This window comes from Schistocerca gregaria, chromosome 11 (assembly GCF_023897955.1).
Source record: "Schistocerca gregaria isolate iqSchGreg1 chromosome 11, iqSchGreg1.2, whole genome shotgun sequence".
Lineage (NCBI taxonomy): Eukaryota > Metazoa > Arthropoda > Insecta > Orthoptera > Acrididae > Schistocerca > Schistocerca gregaria.
The window spans coordinates 65,912,315-65,928,066 of NC_064930.1; the positions used below are offsets into that span (position 1 = coordinate 65,912,315).

General features: G+C 40.1%; 1 protein-coding gene across 6 annotated transcripts in view; it reads left to right on the forward strand.

Annotated features, from left to right (window-relative positions):
• The window catches only part of LOC126295135 (zinc finger protein 493-like), a 117,178-nt gene that overhangs the window by 17,921 nt on the left and 83,505 nt on the right, over positions 1-15,752 (forward strand). For all 6 annotated transcript variants that reach the window (XR_007552389.1, XM_049987416.1, XM_049987414.1 and 3 more), the window contains exons 3-4: positions 395-487; positions 14,472-14,534. Coding sequence is in view for 5 of the 6 variants with exons in the window: in XM_049987416.1 (XP_049843373.1) it covers positions 395-487; positions 14,472-14,534 (156 nt within the window). In the remaining variant the exon portion in view is untranslated. The remainder of the gene's footprint in view (positions 1-394; positions 488-14,471; positions 14,535-15,752) is intronic.

Sequence of the window (15,752 nt, forward strand, 5' to 3'; positions counted from 1 at the left end):
GGGGCAGAAGCTTTTCTGTAACCAGGAAATTTATTATATTTGAAGTTAGACTATTTTCAAGAATTGTGCAGCATAGTAATGTTAAGGCTGGGTCTGTAATTTTCTGAATCTGTTTTTTTTACTTTTCTTCTATACAGGAGCCAAATGCATTTTTTTCTGGCCATTGTGACTTTGCACAGGGCGAGACATTTGTGATAAATGCGAGTTGAGTAAGAGATAGGCACATACAAGACTGGGAGCATGTTACTGTTCGTATGCACACTGATATAACTTTAATGATATTATTTCTTTTCATCTTTTTTTACTCCCTGCTCCCTGTTTACTCCACCTAGTGATCACCAGACTTCAAGCCAAGAGATGCTGTAAATATACCTCTATTTTACCCTTTTTCCAGGTTCTCGGAGACCCATCAGCTGTTTTAGAATGTGCTAACAAGATTAAGGAAGAGCCGAAAGAAAGGGGTGAACAGGATAGAGCAGAGGCTGCTGTAAGTACTTTTGCTGTACCATGCACTATACTGCAAGGTAGACCACTAGGTTTTAGAAAAGTTGTGCTAAAATGATTCTTCGTTCCTCCAGAGCAATAAAGAAGAAAGGAAGGAAAAAAAAAAAAAGAATGGCAAAGAGTAAATGTCTGTTCTGTGCCACAGCTTCTAGATAAAAAATATGGCATTTCAGTCTTTGATTGCTATTTTTTTATTTTCAGTGACTGGTTTCAGGTTAGCTGCTGTTATGACAGCGAACCGATAGTTCTGTAGTGACAAGTTACTCTCTAACTGCAATATATGATCTGAAGATGGGCAGAAAGCTGGAAACTGGTCATTGAAAATAAAAAATAGTGATCAAAGATTGAAATGCCATATTTTTATTTAAAGAACGATCGTGGGAATCCCATTAAAACAATCATGTCTAGCTTTGACAGCTTCTAAAGTTGGTAAATTTATTTTTGGAAGATTCTCGTTAGTAAAATGCATTTGTTGCAATTCAGTATCCCTGCAGAGCCAAAAGAAAATGAAACATATTGTGTGGTAACCGCATCACCCACAGATTTACTGAAAATCGGTTTGGAAGTTTGAAAAGCTTCACAAGTAGCAGAGGTAACAGCAGTGCTTGTTGTACATTGGGTTAATTTTTTTTTTTCTCATGACAGTTGCCACTTGAGCGTACTCTTGTAAATATACTGAGGTGACAAGTCATGGGACCTCCTTTTGGCCAGTGTAGTGCAACAGTTCGATGTGGCATGGACTTGATAAGCCATTGGAAGTCCCCTACAGAAATAGTGAACCACGATGTTTCTTTAGCTATCCACAATTGCGGAGGTGTTGCCAATTCAGGATATTGTGTGTGAACTGACATCTCGATAATGTCCCATAAATATTGGATGGTATTCATGTCGGGCAATGTGGGTGGCCAGTCGTGAACAATTGTTGCCCGGTGACGCGACATTGTTGTTTGGGAACATAAAGCCCGTGAATGACTGCAACTGGTCTCCAAGTAGGCAACCATAACCATTTCCAGTCAATGTTCAGTTCAGTTGGACCAGATGGTCCCCTCCATTCCATGTAAACTTAGCCCATACCATTATGGAGCCTCCACAGTGTCTGTTGACAGTGTGAGTCCGTATCTTCGTGGGCTCTGTGCCACACTCGAATCCTACCATCATCTCTTCCCAACTGAAATCTAAACTCATCTGACTGAGCCACAACTTTACAATCATCTTGAGGTCCAACCGATACAGTCATGAGCCCATGACAAGCACTGCAGGTGATGCTGAGCTGTAAGCAAATGCACTCACATTGGTAATCAGCTGTCATAGCTTCTTGTTGTTGTTGTCTTCAGTCCTGAGACTGGTTTGATGCAGCTCTCCATGCTACTCTATCCTGTACAAGCTTCTTCATCTCCCAGTACCTACTGCAACCTACATCCTTCTGAATCTGCTTAGTGTATTCATCTCTTGGTCTCCCTCTACGATTTTTACCCTCCAAACTGCCCTCCAATACTAAATTGGTGATCCCTTGATGCCTCAGAACATGTCCTACCAACCGATCCCTTCTTCTGGTCAAGTTGTGCCACAAACTTCTCCCCAATCCTATTCAATACTTCCTCATTAGTTATGTGATCTACACATCTAATCTTCAGCATTCTTCTGTAGTACCACATTTCAAAAGCATCTATTCTCTTCTTGTCTAAACTATTTATCATCCACATTTCACTTCCATACAGGGCTACACTCCACACAAATACTTTCAGAAACGACTTCCTGGCGCTTAAATCTACACTCGATGTTAACAAATTTCTTTTCTTCAGAAAAGCTTTCCTTGCCATTGCCAGTCTACATTTTATATCCTCTCTACTTTGACCATCATCAGTTATTTTGCTCCCCAAATAGCAAAACTCCTTCACTACTTTAAGTGTCTCATTTCCTAATCTAATTCTCTCAGCATCACCCGATTTAATTCGACTTCATTCAATTATCCTCCTTGTGCTTTTGTTGACGTTCATCATATACCCTCCTTTAAAGACACTATCCATTCCATTCAACTGCTATTCCAAGTCCTTTGCTGTCTCTGACAGAATTACAATGTCATTGGAGAACCTCAAAGTTTTTATTTCTTCTCCATGAATTTTAATACCTACTCCGAATTTTTCTTTTGTTTCCTTTACTGCTTGCTCAATATACAGATTGAAAACATCGGGGAGAGGTTACAACCCTGTCTAACTCCCTTCCCAATCGCTGCTTCCCTTTCATGTCCCTTGACTCTTATAACTGCCATCGGGTTTCTGTACAAATTGTAAATAGCCTTCCACTCCCTGTATCTTACCCTTGCCACCTTCAGAATTTGAAAGAGAGTATTGCAGTCAACATTGTCAAAAGCTTTCTCTAAGTCTACAAATGCTAGAAACATAGGTTTGCCTTTCCTTAATCTGTCTTCTGAGATAAGTCGTAGTGTCACTATTGTATTAAGTGTGCCAACATTTCTATGGAATTCAAATTGATCTTCCCCGAGGTTGGCTTCTACCAGTTTTTCCATTCATCTCTAAAGAACTCGTGTTAGTATTTTGCAGTGCCTAATTTTGGCACACTGTCTAACATTCGTGACACATCCCACTTTGATTTCTAACATTACGTCAATCAGTGTTACTTGTCTATTAGCACTGACAACTCTGTGCAAACACCGCTGCTCTTGGTCATTAGATTAAGACCGTCAACCATTGCATTGTCCACGGTGAGAGGCAATGCCTGAAATTTGGTATTCTTGGCACACTGATGCTGTGGAATCAGAATATTGAATTCCGTAACAATTTCTGAAATGGAATGGCCTATGTGTCTAACCCCAACTATCATTGTGCATTTAAAGTCTGTTAATTCCCATTGTACGGCCATAACCACATGGGGAAATATTTTCACATGAATTGTCTGAATACAAAAGACAGCTTCGCGAATGCACTGCCATTTTATATCTGGTGTTCGCGATACTACCACCATCTGTATGTGTGCTTATCACTATCCCATTGCTTTCGACATCTCAGCGTATAAGGGCTTTCCCAGAACTAGGAAACAAACAAAACAGAAACATTTTGGGGGAAAAACATTTTATTTCTCTACATAGCCCATTTTCAGTGCAGCACCCTTTTTCCAAATGTCTTCAATATCTCAGGACCCCATTATAGTGAGAATTGTCGAGCACTGCAAAACAACCCTCAGCTGCAGGCTCCACCTCTTCAATTTTGGCAAATCTTTCACCACCAAGTCATTCCTTCAAGTTTGTAAACACAAAATAAACAGTAGAGGCTAAATGTTGACTATGGTGCATGAGGTAGTAATTAAAACTTTCTCGTTGTTTTTACCCATCAAGATAATATATGTGTCAACTGGTGAAGTGTCATGACGAAAAGAAACTTTATTTTTTGCAACATATGGCCATTTTTGCTTCATTTCATCACTAAAATGCTGCAATAAGTTCACAAATTACTCACAAGTGATTGCTTTTCCTTTTTTAAGATAATCAATTCAAATTATCCTATAGGAATCTCAAAAAATTGACTACCATGACCTTGCCTGCTGACGGAACTGCATGTCTTCTTTGGAACTGATTCTCCATTTTCAGTCCACTGTTTTGACTCTTCCTCTGTACCAGATGCGAAGTGATGAACCCACATTCATAATCAATTATGAATAGACATAAAAAATTGGCTTTATTGCAGCAAAACATTGCCAAACACTCGACTGAGTTCATGGTGATGCAGTTTTGTTCCATTGTGAGTAGACGTGGCACACAATTTGTGCACAGCTTTCTAATGTCCAAATTTTCAGTCAGTATGTGATGTACATACAGCACTTTTTGAAATGCATATGATGTTTGGTAGTTTGTGCAATTTCAGTCGTGGCTGATCTACCCAATTTCTGGTGTGGTCACCTCATTTGGTCGACACCTACATCTACATCCATACTCGGCAAGCCACCTGACGGTGTGTGGCGGAGGGTACTCTGAGTACCTCTATCGGTTCTCCCTTCTATTTCAGTCTCGTATTGTTTGTGGAAAGAAATATTGTCGGTATGTCTCTGTGTGGGCTCTAATCTCTCTGATTTTATCCTCATGACCAATTTACTGCTTGACTCCTCGGTGAAGGTATGGTCTCGAAACTTCAACAAAAGCCCCTACCGAGCTACTGAGCATCTCTGCTGCAAAGTCTTCCACTGGAGTTTATCTATCATCTCCGTAACACTTTCGCGATTACCACTGCACTGTTCGTCTAGGCAACTCGTGTAGCCTTGTATAAACTCTGCCACCGAATATTTTACTGTAGTAAACGGAGGAGCAGATGTCCTCAGTAGAAAATAGCTCAGCTTTAATATTAGTTAGACTAAGACCTTTCAAATGAAGGTATGGTTATCACATAACAATGATAAGTTCATCCACTTTCACAAATTTTCTGAGAGTATTCACTATTGAAGGCTGCCGCACAAATATTGAACAACATAGCATTGTCAAACTTCAAACTTGAGCTGTATAGTGTCGGTACTTTCCACTGTAGTCATTTGTTTAAAACAATGACCACTATCTATATGTCTGGTTGGGTACTTCTTGGACAGCCCTCATATTAATCAAGCAGTAATAGCAGATAAACAATGGATAGCTAATACAGTTGGTAAACTGGCTGCCTTTTGTCACTGCAGCGACTTTGCTGCTAATTACTTGATGTTTATTTGTACGTATTCTAATTTTGTGGAAACTCTAGATTAATGGCAGTTAATAAAAAATATGTTCCTCCACTTTCTTTCCTAAACTGGAGAATCATGTACCACACATCACCTTTCTGAAATGGCTGTAGAACACATTGTGTGAATGTGTGTCTGGGGCAATATGGCCTTTCGTGTTTGCTTTGATAGGTGTCATCAAATATGGTAGATCCTGTTTGGGGATCTACACTTAACTTTACAGTACTTATTGAAAATTAATTTAAAGAAAGTGACAGGTATTCTGGCATGAACTTAGTGAACGTACCTCAAAGCCTGCTCGGTTGCTACTTCGATTCTGTTTATTTTACAGAAGTGATTACAAATTACTCATATTTTGCAATTGAAATCTTTGTTCCCTCCCCCCCAAAAAATGAATTTTTGTGCACTGCAGAGAAAGTAAATTAAACTATTATTTGCTTCACTATAAATATAATGTGTAGACTTCATTAGTAGCACTTTTAGGCGACTTTAATATCCATCTTATTTAAAAGTAAATGCTGCAGACTGTGCAGTTTTATGTCACAGAACAGTAATATATTCCCACTACGGCACAACTTGTAGAGTTCTGTGAATACTTGTATGACTGTGCCTAAACATGTAGGTTAAACATATTTGATTAAAATAGTATTATGAAAAGGATAGTTGCCGCTCATCATATGGCGGTGATGCTGAGTCGCTGCTAGGCACAATAAAAAGGACTGCCTCATAGCTGCCAGAGACTGTGGTTTTGTGTGTGGGGGGGAGGGAGGAGGGAGAAGACTCAACTGATACCCTGGAAGGGCATGTCCCTCCTTACAATATGGGCCTGACCTCTTATTTATGGCTGTCACCATGTCCTCATTTGTGATGGATGGTGACCCAGCACCATGATTGTCTCAAGCCCATTCACCTCCCATTTGGATATCCGCTCCGCGTTTCTGCAGTGGAATTGAAATGGGTACTACCGTTGGGTCCCAATGTTTTAGTCCCTCACTGTGTTTTACTTGGTAGCTTGTGTCGTTCTGCAGGAAACTCATTTTACTGATGCTTGGTTACCAATACTTCATTGGCTCCGTGCTTTGTTGGAACCAGGTCAGCCCTGTGAAAGCTTCCAGTGGTGTCTGTACAGATATTGTCAGTACATGTATCCACCTTCGTACCTTATTGGAAGCAGTTGCCGTCCGGGTCCACTTGGACTCTTCAGTCAAGGTTTGCAATCTCTATCTCCCTCTGGCTGGCCACCTACACCTGCTGACCTAACTGCCCTGCTTCAGCAATTCTCTCTCCCATCTTTCTTCTTGGGGATTTTAATGCTCATCGCCCTTTGTTGAACAGTGCTTCAGTGTTCCCCCCCCCCCCCCCCCCCCCCCCCCCACCTCCCAGTCGGGGTCCTCGTGACCAATCTCTAAAAAAAAAAAAGTGATCAATGCCTTCTTAATGACGGTTCTTTACTCATTTTAGTGCTGCATACGGCACTTTCTTTGCCACTGATCTTTCGCTCACGTTCCTTCCCTACTTCTTTCCTCACACTGGTTACCACATGATGACCTCTGTGGTAGTAGCCCGTTGATTCTCTTGTTCCCTTTCTGCCTCTTGATGACCGAGTAACCCCACTGTGCTTTCAATCATGCTGAATTGGCCTCTGTATACCTTCAGAGTCATGTCATCATCATCTTTGTCAGGTGTTATTGATGACATCGTCCATAATCTATCTGATAAGACAATCCGGGCTGCTGGCTTTGCTGTTCCCCACTTGATCGGGCCAATTCACCATTGCCAGTTCTGTGGTGGAACACCGCCATTGCCACCACTATCTGCAATTGTCGCCCTTATGATCAAAGGGCTACGACACAGCTCGGCGCCATCACATCCTTCTTAGGCTCCACGAGTAGGAGTATTTAAGGCCCCGATTTTTTTTTTTTTATTCCCAAGTTCGTGTCTCACCGGTCATTCAGAATTCGGGTTCACGACTTATCTGACAAAGGGACACTATGTCCTTGTTACATGAAGTGCAAAAGTTTATATTTTTGGACATCTAAACTAGGTTGCGAGTCATTGCACTACTTTGAAATCTTATGAAGATCTGACAGAATATTTTTGGAACCTTTTTGACACAGTACTTCATTGTAGATAACTGTGTCATGTACAGGAAGTCTAAGGTTCCTGTTAATCTTATCTGCAACATCATTAATATAGAACATGAACACCTAGAGACAAGACAAAACAAGCATATTGTGACAAAATAGTCAAGTGGTGATTGTCATATAAAGCAGCCAACACCAAAAGAATTGTGTGGCTCATAAATTTAGCAATTTTTGAGTTGACACTTAAATGAGGTCAGTAGACAGCAGAAACACATATAGTTATTTATGTGGAAATGAGGCATAAACAATTAAGAACATCTAACTACAAATAATTTCATGCATACAGTGTGACTAGCAAGTTTGTAAACGAAGCTGCTGAGATCTTTGAAGAAATGTTTTATTTCCATGCTTATGAGTGGTTAGTAATATATGGAACATTTTTAAATGTAGCGTAAAGCAGTTGTTCAGGAAAACATTCACACATGTTCCAAAGATTTTCGTACGCAAATACTAAGGCATGCCCATCACAGTTGGTTGTTTTCACACTGTTCTCTGTTACCAGTACAAGATCAAGAACAAATTGAATGGCTAGAATTTTGTTTAATGAACCTGCTTTTGAATAGGCATCCACTGTGAAATGATTATCAATAACAGGCTACACCAATTTAATGTAAATGGACAGATTATAAAATCTACTCACGAAGTGGCTGCAGGGGAAAACAACACACACACACACACACACACACACACACACACACACACACACACACACACAGATTTAACTTTCACAAGCTTTCGAAGTCAGTGCCTCCTTCTAGTGGAAGAGTTGAAGGGGAAGGAAGAGTGTTGAAGGAAAAGGGCTAGAGAGGTTTAGGGAAAGGGGCACAGTTTAGAAAATTAATCCAGAACCCTAGGTCAGGGGAAAGTAAGTATCCCCTGACCTGATGTTCTGGGTGACTTTTCTAAATTGTACCTCTTTCCCTAAACCTCTGCTTGAAAGTGGAGATGTAGTAAGTTCCGATAAAGAGACTGCATCACTCTGTCCAGAGAAACTTGCAATAGAAGGTGGCCATAGCAGCAAAATCATCGTAAATATAGATGGGTCATTTGCGAACTAAAGGGTCCAAAGGAATAGTTCATCAAAACAAATGGAATTAGTAAGGAACGAATTGTAAGGAATGGTCTTTCATAGTTCACTTCGGTCTACTTTCTACTTATAGTTCCAGGGAATGGGAAATGGTTGGTCTTGTTCCAGCAATGGCACGTCAGCCAATCTCGTTTCAGCCTCGATCCCATTCCCATCTGTCTCGGTCTCATTTGGGTGGACTCGTCCTTCGCGTGGCCACTCATTGCAGTTCCACTGTCGACTGCTCATAGTTCAGTATTGAGTTGTTCATTTTGTTTGCTGCGCATGCCAATTCTAGATCTGTTTCAAACCTTTTTTGAGCTCTGAACTTCTGGTTACGTAAATTACATAAAAATTATAGAATGGTATGGAATACATACATCTTTTCAGGTAACAAAACAGCATATCAGCTTACTTCACTATTTCGATAAACAGCAGAGGAAATACTTGTAAAAAGCCAAGACTTTTTAATTATTATACATGCAGAGGAAGTCGGCACGGCACACACAATTGGGCATTTTCCGCATTTTTTTAAATCCTAGGTAAAAGAGCATGTTCATTGTTATGGGAGACAGACCGACTTACAACTGAATGAAGCCCACGCTCCACAATCGAGTGTCTAGTGTCACATTGTGTAAAGAGAATATGATGACTTGTACAACATTATTTCAGTGGTACAGGGTGGCACACAAAATATCGGCCCCGAGTACTAGACTGTTCATTGTCAGCCACCAATTGTCATCTATTGTTTCAAAGATGTTGTTTGCATTAGCTTATTTGTCATTTCTTCACTGCCTAATTATTACATGTTTATCTATTCTGCTCATAGCGGTCAACAAATCGTGTGTAATTTGTGAGCAGTCTGTACTCGGGGCCGGTTTTTGTGTGCCACCTTATATTATTTCATAGCGTTCAGCCACATAATACTACCGTTGGCTAAATGAGAGGTTTTGCAGAATCACGAAAATTACAAGTTTGAGAGAATTCTGTTATGAATAAAAACTCTGTACTCCAGGGGAGAGGCAAGTGCCCCTCTTGACACCTCCCATCTTCAGTCCCTATGCTACTAATTTTCCATTTTTCATAGGAACCATATACCGAGCACAAATGAATGGTTAACAAGTAAAGATGAACGGTTCCCAAATAAGAGTGATCATGTGAAATAGTTCCCAAGGATGAACAACTATGCCCATCTCTAATAGTAAATACAGATGAAACTGGTCTCTGCTGGAAGAAGGTGCCTAAAAGAGTTTTAATGGCCATGAAGCGAGAATCTTTTCTGGTTGTAAAGCCACCGAAGGTAAATTGACAGTGATGGTTGGTTTGAATGTAGCTGGTGATTGTAAATTAAAACCCCTCGCAGTTCATTGTTCAGGAAATCAAAGAACTTTAAACAAATCTGTCTAAAGCTGTGTTGCCTGTGATTTGGAAGGTAAATGAAGAAGCTTGGGGGCAACTTCCCTCTTTTTTTTTTCTTTTTTTAGGACTTGTTTGGTCATTACTTCATACCTCAAGACAAAAAATATTGGCAATTACAACATATCCTATTTAAAGTGATTCTGTTAATCGACAACATACCAGGTCCTTCTCATGTTTCTATGATTAATTTTCATCGTTATGTCAAAGTAGTATTTTTGCCACTGAATAGAGCCAGTTTGCTTCAACAGGTGGACCAAGCAGTTATTAAAACATTAAAACTTACTACATCAGACAATTATTTGCGCATCTGCGCAAAGCTATGGGACAAAGCAAGCTCTCTATTAGCGACTTTCGGAAGCAAATCAATGTTTTAGGTGTTGTGAGAATTATTGATCAATTTCAAAATGAAGTTTCACAAAACACTTTAAATAGCATCTGGAAAAACTGTGTTGATTTATTTTCACTTCTTAAATACAGGGGTAATCAGCACCAGGTCCTGATCAGATTGATAATGTGACTGAAGTCAATTTTACTGGATGATTGAATTTAGATGTGGATGGTTATTATGTTCAAGAATTGTGTGATTCGCACAATTGGGAGCTGACAGTTGATGTTCTTATAGAAACGCATGAGTAAGAGCTGAACATTGAACAACCTGATTTTTCAGGCCCAGTTCAACCTGATGATCAATTCACAGCTCCAAACTTGACAGACAGCCTCAGTTCAATAAAAAAAGTTGAAAATTTTAGAAAAAGTGGATTCAAACAAAATGCCCTTTCCTGCTTCAAAACAGAGAATAAAAAATTTATTAGTGTGCTACAACGAAATATTGTGCAGGAAGAATAAAAATTTGACACATCGCTTGAAATTGTTAGTGTTTATGAAGCCTATATCACAACAACTTAGATTTACATCATTGCATGCAGTAATACTTTATAGTAACATAATGTAGTGTGTTGTTAAACATTTTGCTTCTAATTTACATTGTCTTATTCAATGTCTGGCCCCAATGGAATGTAATTTGTACATATTTGTATGCAGAATAGATTACCATCTTACGCAGATTCGACTTACACAGTTATTGCTCGGTCCCACCTATCGCACGATTCCGGGATATTTCAATATTTAGAAAACAAGTTTTCGTCACATTTTTTAGCCAAGGGGGTTGAAGATGTTTCTCTGAGTCCATCTGTATGCAGAGCAACTGAAAAGAAATGGAACGGGCAGGTGATCTACATTGGCAACTGATTGCTGACTGCCTGCTAATACAGTTCACACACTGCTCAACTCTAAAGTGAGAAGCTGCAAAAACAACAAACAAAACTCTGTACTTCCAGAGAAACATAAACTACAAGCTGTTGCCAACAGCCGAGGAACTGCAGCAGACAGATTCAAAATTTATAGCTCTTTGTAGAAAGGCTGTCCACCCCATTAGGTGGATGGTCAGCACGTCTATTATGCAGTGGGCCCAGGTTCACTTCCTGGCCTGTTTGGAGATTTTTTTCCCATCGGGGAGTGGATGTTCTGTTGTCCTCATCATTTCATCATGATTGGCATGCAAGTTGCCCAATGTGGTGTCAGCTGAAAAGAATTGCAGCTCACCAGCCACACTCCCCCAGGTGGGACTCCAGGCCGTCAATGCCACGTGATCGTCACATCACGTAGACTGTCTAGGCAACGCTACAGTGATTCGATGCGTTGATTGCTCCAGGCATTACTTTTATTTTCAAAAGCTAGATGTCATGAGAGTTGTATATACAGAAATATAATGTGGTGATTTGTGCTCCTTAAATTGTTTGTATGTGAACCCCATTGTGTGTACTCGTATTGGAGGTACATTGTTCTTCTGTCATTTTCCCACTATTTTCACTGTTTGTTTGCCCATGAGAATGTAATTTTATGGAATGATACGGTTGCTGCTAGTCACACAAAAGAATACTCCCAGTACGATTTACATTTTTTTTTGTAAATTTGCTCCCATTGATATACCGGTAAATTTATTTTTATGTATGTGCACTACATATTTTTCATATAAACTACTTTCTCACTTCATACCACTCTTTCTTTGTCAAATCATTGTTGCAGTAGCCTGGGAGCTTATAGTTGAATAAAATTGTTTGCTTTTCGACTTCCTATACAGAGGTAAGGCTCCCAGCCTGTTTGTTCATCTTCAGATTAAATCAGTACATAACTGTATTTGAGACCACGGTGCAACTCAGTGCTCGGCCATGTAGACATGAACCTTTGAAAATTCATTGCTAGCGTGTTTCAAACAATTTACTGGCTAGTCACTTAGCAGTCACACCAACTGTAGTGCCCGATTTAACTAAACAGGAAGTGGTTCGATAGTGACCAGTTACCAGTCCACATTTTAAACAGGTTTCACTTCAATTGCTGCGTTTGGTCAGGGCTGTTGAGTGGTACTTAAGTAAATAAATTAGTGAAATCAAAGTGAAGTATAAATGAGAATATAAATGGAAAAAACTTGGTTTAGTTTAGAGAGTTACATACTGGCCAACAGCGGGCAGAACAGAGACAATAACCGTGAAGTCAGCAAGTTCCACATAAGCGGACGCTGTCGATTCAGCCGTCAGGGCATTGCCCGACCAGCTCACGTGTTTCTCAGTTGTCACATGTGATCAAAGGCCCTCGCCTACATTCCAAGAGCCAATGACCGACGTTAAGAAGATTCTTCGAGAAGCTTTTCAACATGACAGAAGAGGCAATGACCGTGAAGGCGTTCACCTCCAGTAAACTGAAGTGAATAAATATGCGAGACGCAGTGGGCCCGACAGACGAAGACGACAAAGGAAGAAGAGAAGAGTAGCAGTAGTTTTCAGTCAGTTTCGGTGCTGAAGACCATCGTGCAAGAAGAGACTACATCATACACAGACGCACCAAGTCTGCCGCTGTAATGGAATAGCAAGCAGCAACCTCGGCGCCAGAAGACAGAAGTTAAAAGGTATTTGAAGTGTGATTTTTATGAACCCGGGTGACTCGTGAGGACGGGAAGGAGACGGCCTCACATCAGCAGTCACCTGTGAGCTGGTGATGAAGATCTGACAGCCGAAGACTGGCAAGCGGAAGTCCATTGTTCGAGTCCGGGACAATGGCCTTCCCCCGCCACGCCGCTCCGCTGGCCGACGCACAACACACGCGGCCGCTTAGAGAAGAGAAACACTGGGACACCACATCCAAGGTATCACCATCCAATGCAAGACTTCGCTCGCAATAATTAAATGGGCCACCTCGCGCTGCGCGTCTCCAGTCAGCTGGGCAAGACGGCGACACGAGATACACACCGCCAGGCATAATCAGACTGCGCCGCTGCCACAGCAGAAGGCTTCGCAAATGACACAGCTGCCGTTCTCCGAGCCAGAACATCGAGTAAGAAAACAGTTGTACGAAACTTGCAATAAAAGTTATCTTATGTAAAAATGCTGTTTCATTCTACCTCATACCCGAGCCAAGGAAGAACCCACCGTGCCCACATGCTGTTAAGAGAGAAAAATTAACTTATCTAGTAGTTTCACCCTGACATAATGCTTTAGAATGCTCATCCTGACAATTGACTAGCATCAAAAGATAAAACCCAGTTACAATTAGTAGCAGAACTGTTACAGGGCCTAAGGATAAGCACGCATTCCATGTGTATCAACGACAGTTGTGAACTTCCGTTTGTTATGCCAAGCTATTGCGATACTTAAACATAGATAATTTTCTGTCAGTATTTACTACTTTGGTACATGGTCCCTTTATTCATATCTACAGGGTGGTCAGAAATAGTCTAAAACGCGTGTAAAGATGTTCCAGGAGAGGTTGTGCTGCTGAGAAGTAATTGTTAAGAAGGAAATTCAATATGTTGTACCAGTTCCGAATTGTTTAGTGTTGAAGTTAGCCAATTAGGTCACTGTGTGCACAGACTCAAGTGGCCTGCCAGATACAGTGTCAGTTGTTCTCATAGCGTATAGATGATAGCATACAAGACTTCTCAGCCTTTGGCTCAGGTTCAGTTCTTGCTACCGACCTATGTCCAATTTAGGTATTGCTCTCTTGTTTGGTTGTAGGAAACCAAACAAAGATCTCGTTTGGCAACTTCATTTCTGGTGGGCTGCTTGAATTTGTGTGCCCAATGGCCTGATTGACTCAATGAGCTAGTTAAATTCAAAGTGGTGCAATGTATCAAATTTTTTCCTTAAGAATTAGTTCTCGGTAAGTTATATGCTGCAGCACTCTTACAAGCTTTTCAGATTGTTATAACACTGTATAATGATATAGTGGTGGACTATGACACTAAAATGTCCTTTATTAGTGGATATTAATCGAGGAATACTTTCATTAACATATACATCAAGAAGTATTTCCGTAGACATTCACTGTATTTAGCACTGAAATTTGAATATTTTGAGAGACCTCAAACTTAATAGGGTGTTATTGCTATTACAAATGCTGCTGAATTCACTGAACACACACAGTTCCTCAAATGTAGCTCCAGCTTACTCTCTTGTGAGAGAACTTCATTTTCTGTCATTATTGAGTGCGTTTGTTGTGATATGCATAAACGTGATAAAGCTTCTTTCTTCCAGTATGATCTGATGATTTATGTTGTTTTTTTCTTCTAGGTTGCTCCATTTGCTGAGGATTTTGTTCTTGAGCAGGATACTCTCAACATTAAGAAAGAGGAGGTATGTGTGTGTCATGTTGAGAGCCACAGATTATTTGATTTTATCAGTAATTTTCTCACCTGTCATGGAGTTCATTTTGTGTATCTGTCGAGCTCTGGGGAACCGGACTGCACAAATTGGATGGTTATATTTAATTACTTTAATTATTTGTCAAGCATATAACTGAACTGTACTTGGTGCTAAGTTAAATTTACGTAGCCCACAACATGGACAACTGAAAATTTTCACTAATTTATAATAGATCAGGAATTATGTGTTGGAGCGAGTACTTACCTCTTCTTAGAAACAAAAGTGCAAAACTGTGCCAGTAGGAAAGTGGAATTAAAAAAAAAATCCAATACTAACCTTATTACAAATTAACAGCTAATATGAGCTGTTTCAATCTGAAAAACTGGTGGATACTTCCAACTGATAATGTATTGTGAAACTAGAAATGTAATGATTACTGTAACACAATTTCAGACAGCTGACAATGCTTTGGGGGGGGGGGGGGGGGGGAGGGAGGGATGGATGGTGACACCAGTACATCAATTTGCAGTCACACAAGCAACAATAACAAAATTCAAAAGATTACAGAGACTTATCCCCAGCAATATCAAAACATTTTTCCATAACGCCCCTTACCAACAGATGGAGGGGCCAGGGGCACTTTATGCCGCCGTCCTTCAAAAAATTTAAAAAACAAAATTCATTAATTGTTGTTGATTTAACAGTATCAACATTTTTAAAAGAGGTGCTCATGTGTTAGTAGTATCCAGAACCTTTAACTTTCTTTTAGTATACTCATAGCAATGCATACCATGGCACTTTCAGCAATATGTACTACCAAGAAAGGGGGCGGCTGGTTACTTTATGAACACCACAAAAAATATTATAAAAATATATTTTTTGTTCATTTTTGTTGACTTTTACTCACAACATACTTTTTTTTTTTTTTTAACCAATGTTGATGTGTAAGTAGAGTCCTGAACCTGAAAATATTGAATACTAGCAAACCCATCAAAGCTTTGCAATTGCTAAATATGTTTGTGAATTGGATATACATCCTAAGCTGTTTCCCCAACTCTTTCTGCACATCTCCGCCTCCCCTCCCCGTGTTCATCTGCTCCTCCCACCTTCATATACATTTCCTCCACCTCTCTGTCATCTTGCGCATCATTTATTGTTATTGCAAATGAAACTGTGATTGGAAATTGACATCCCTTAAAATTAATGGTA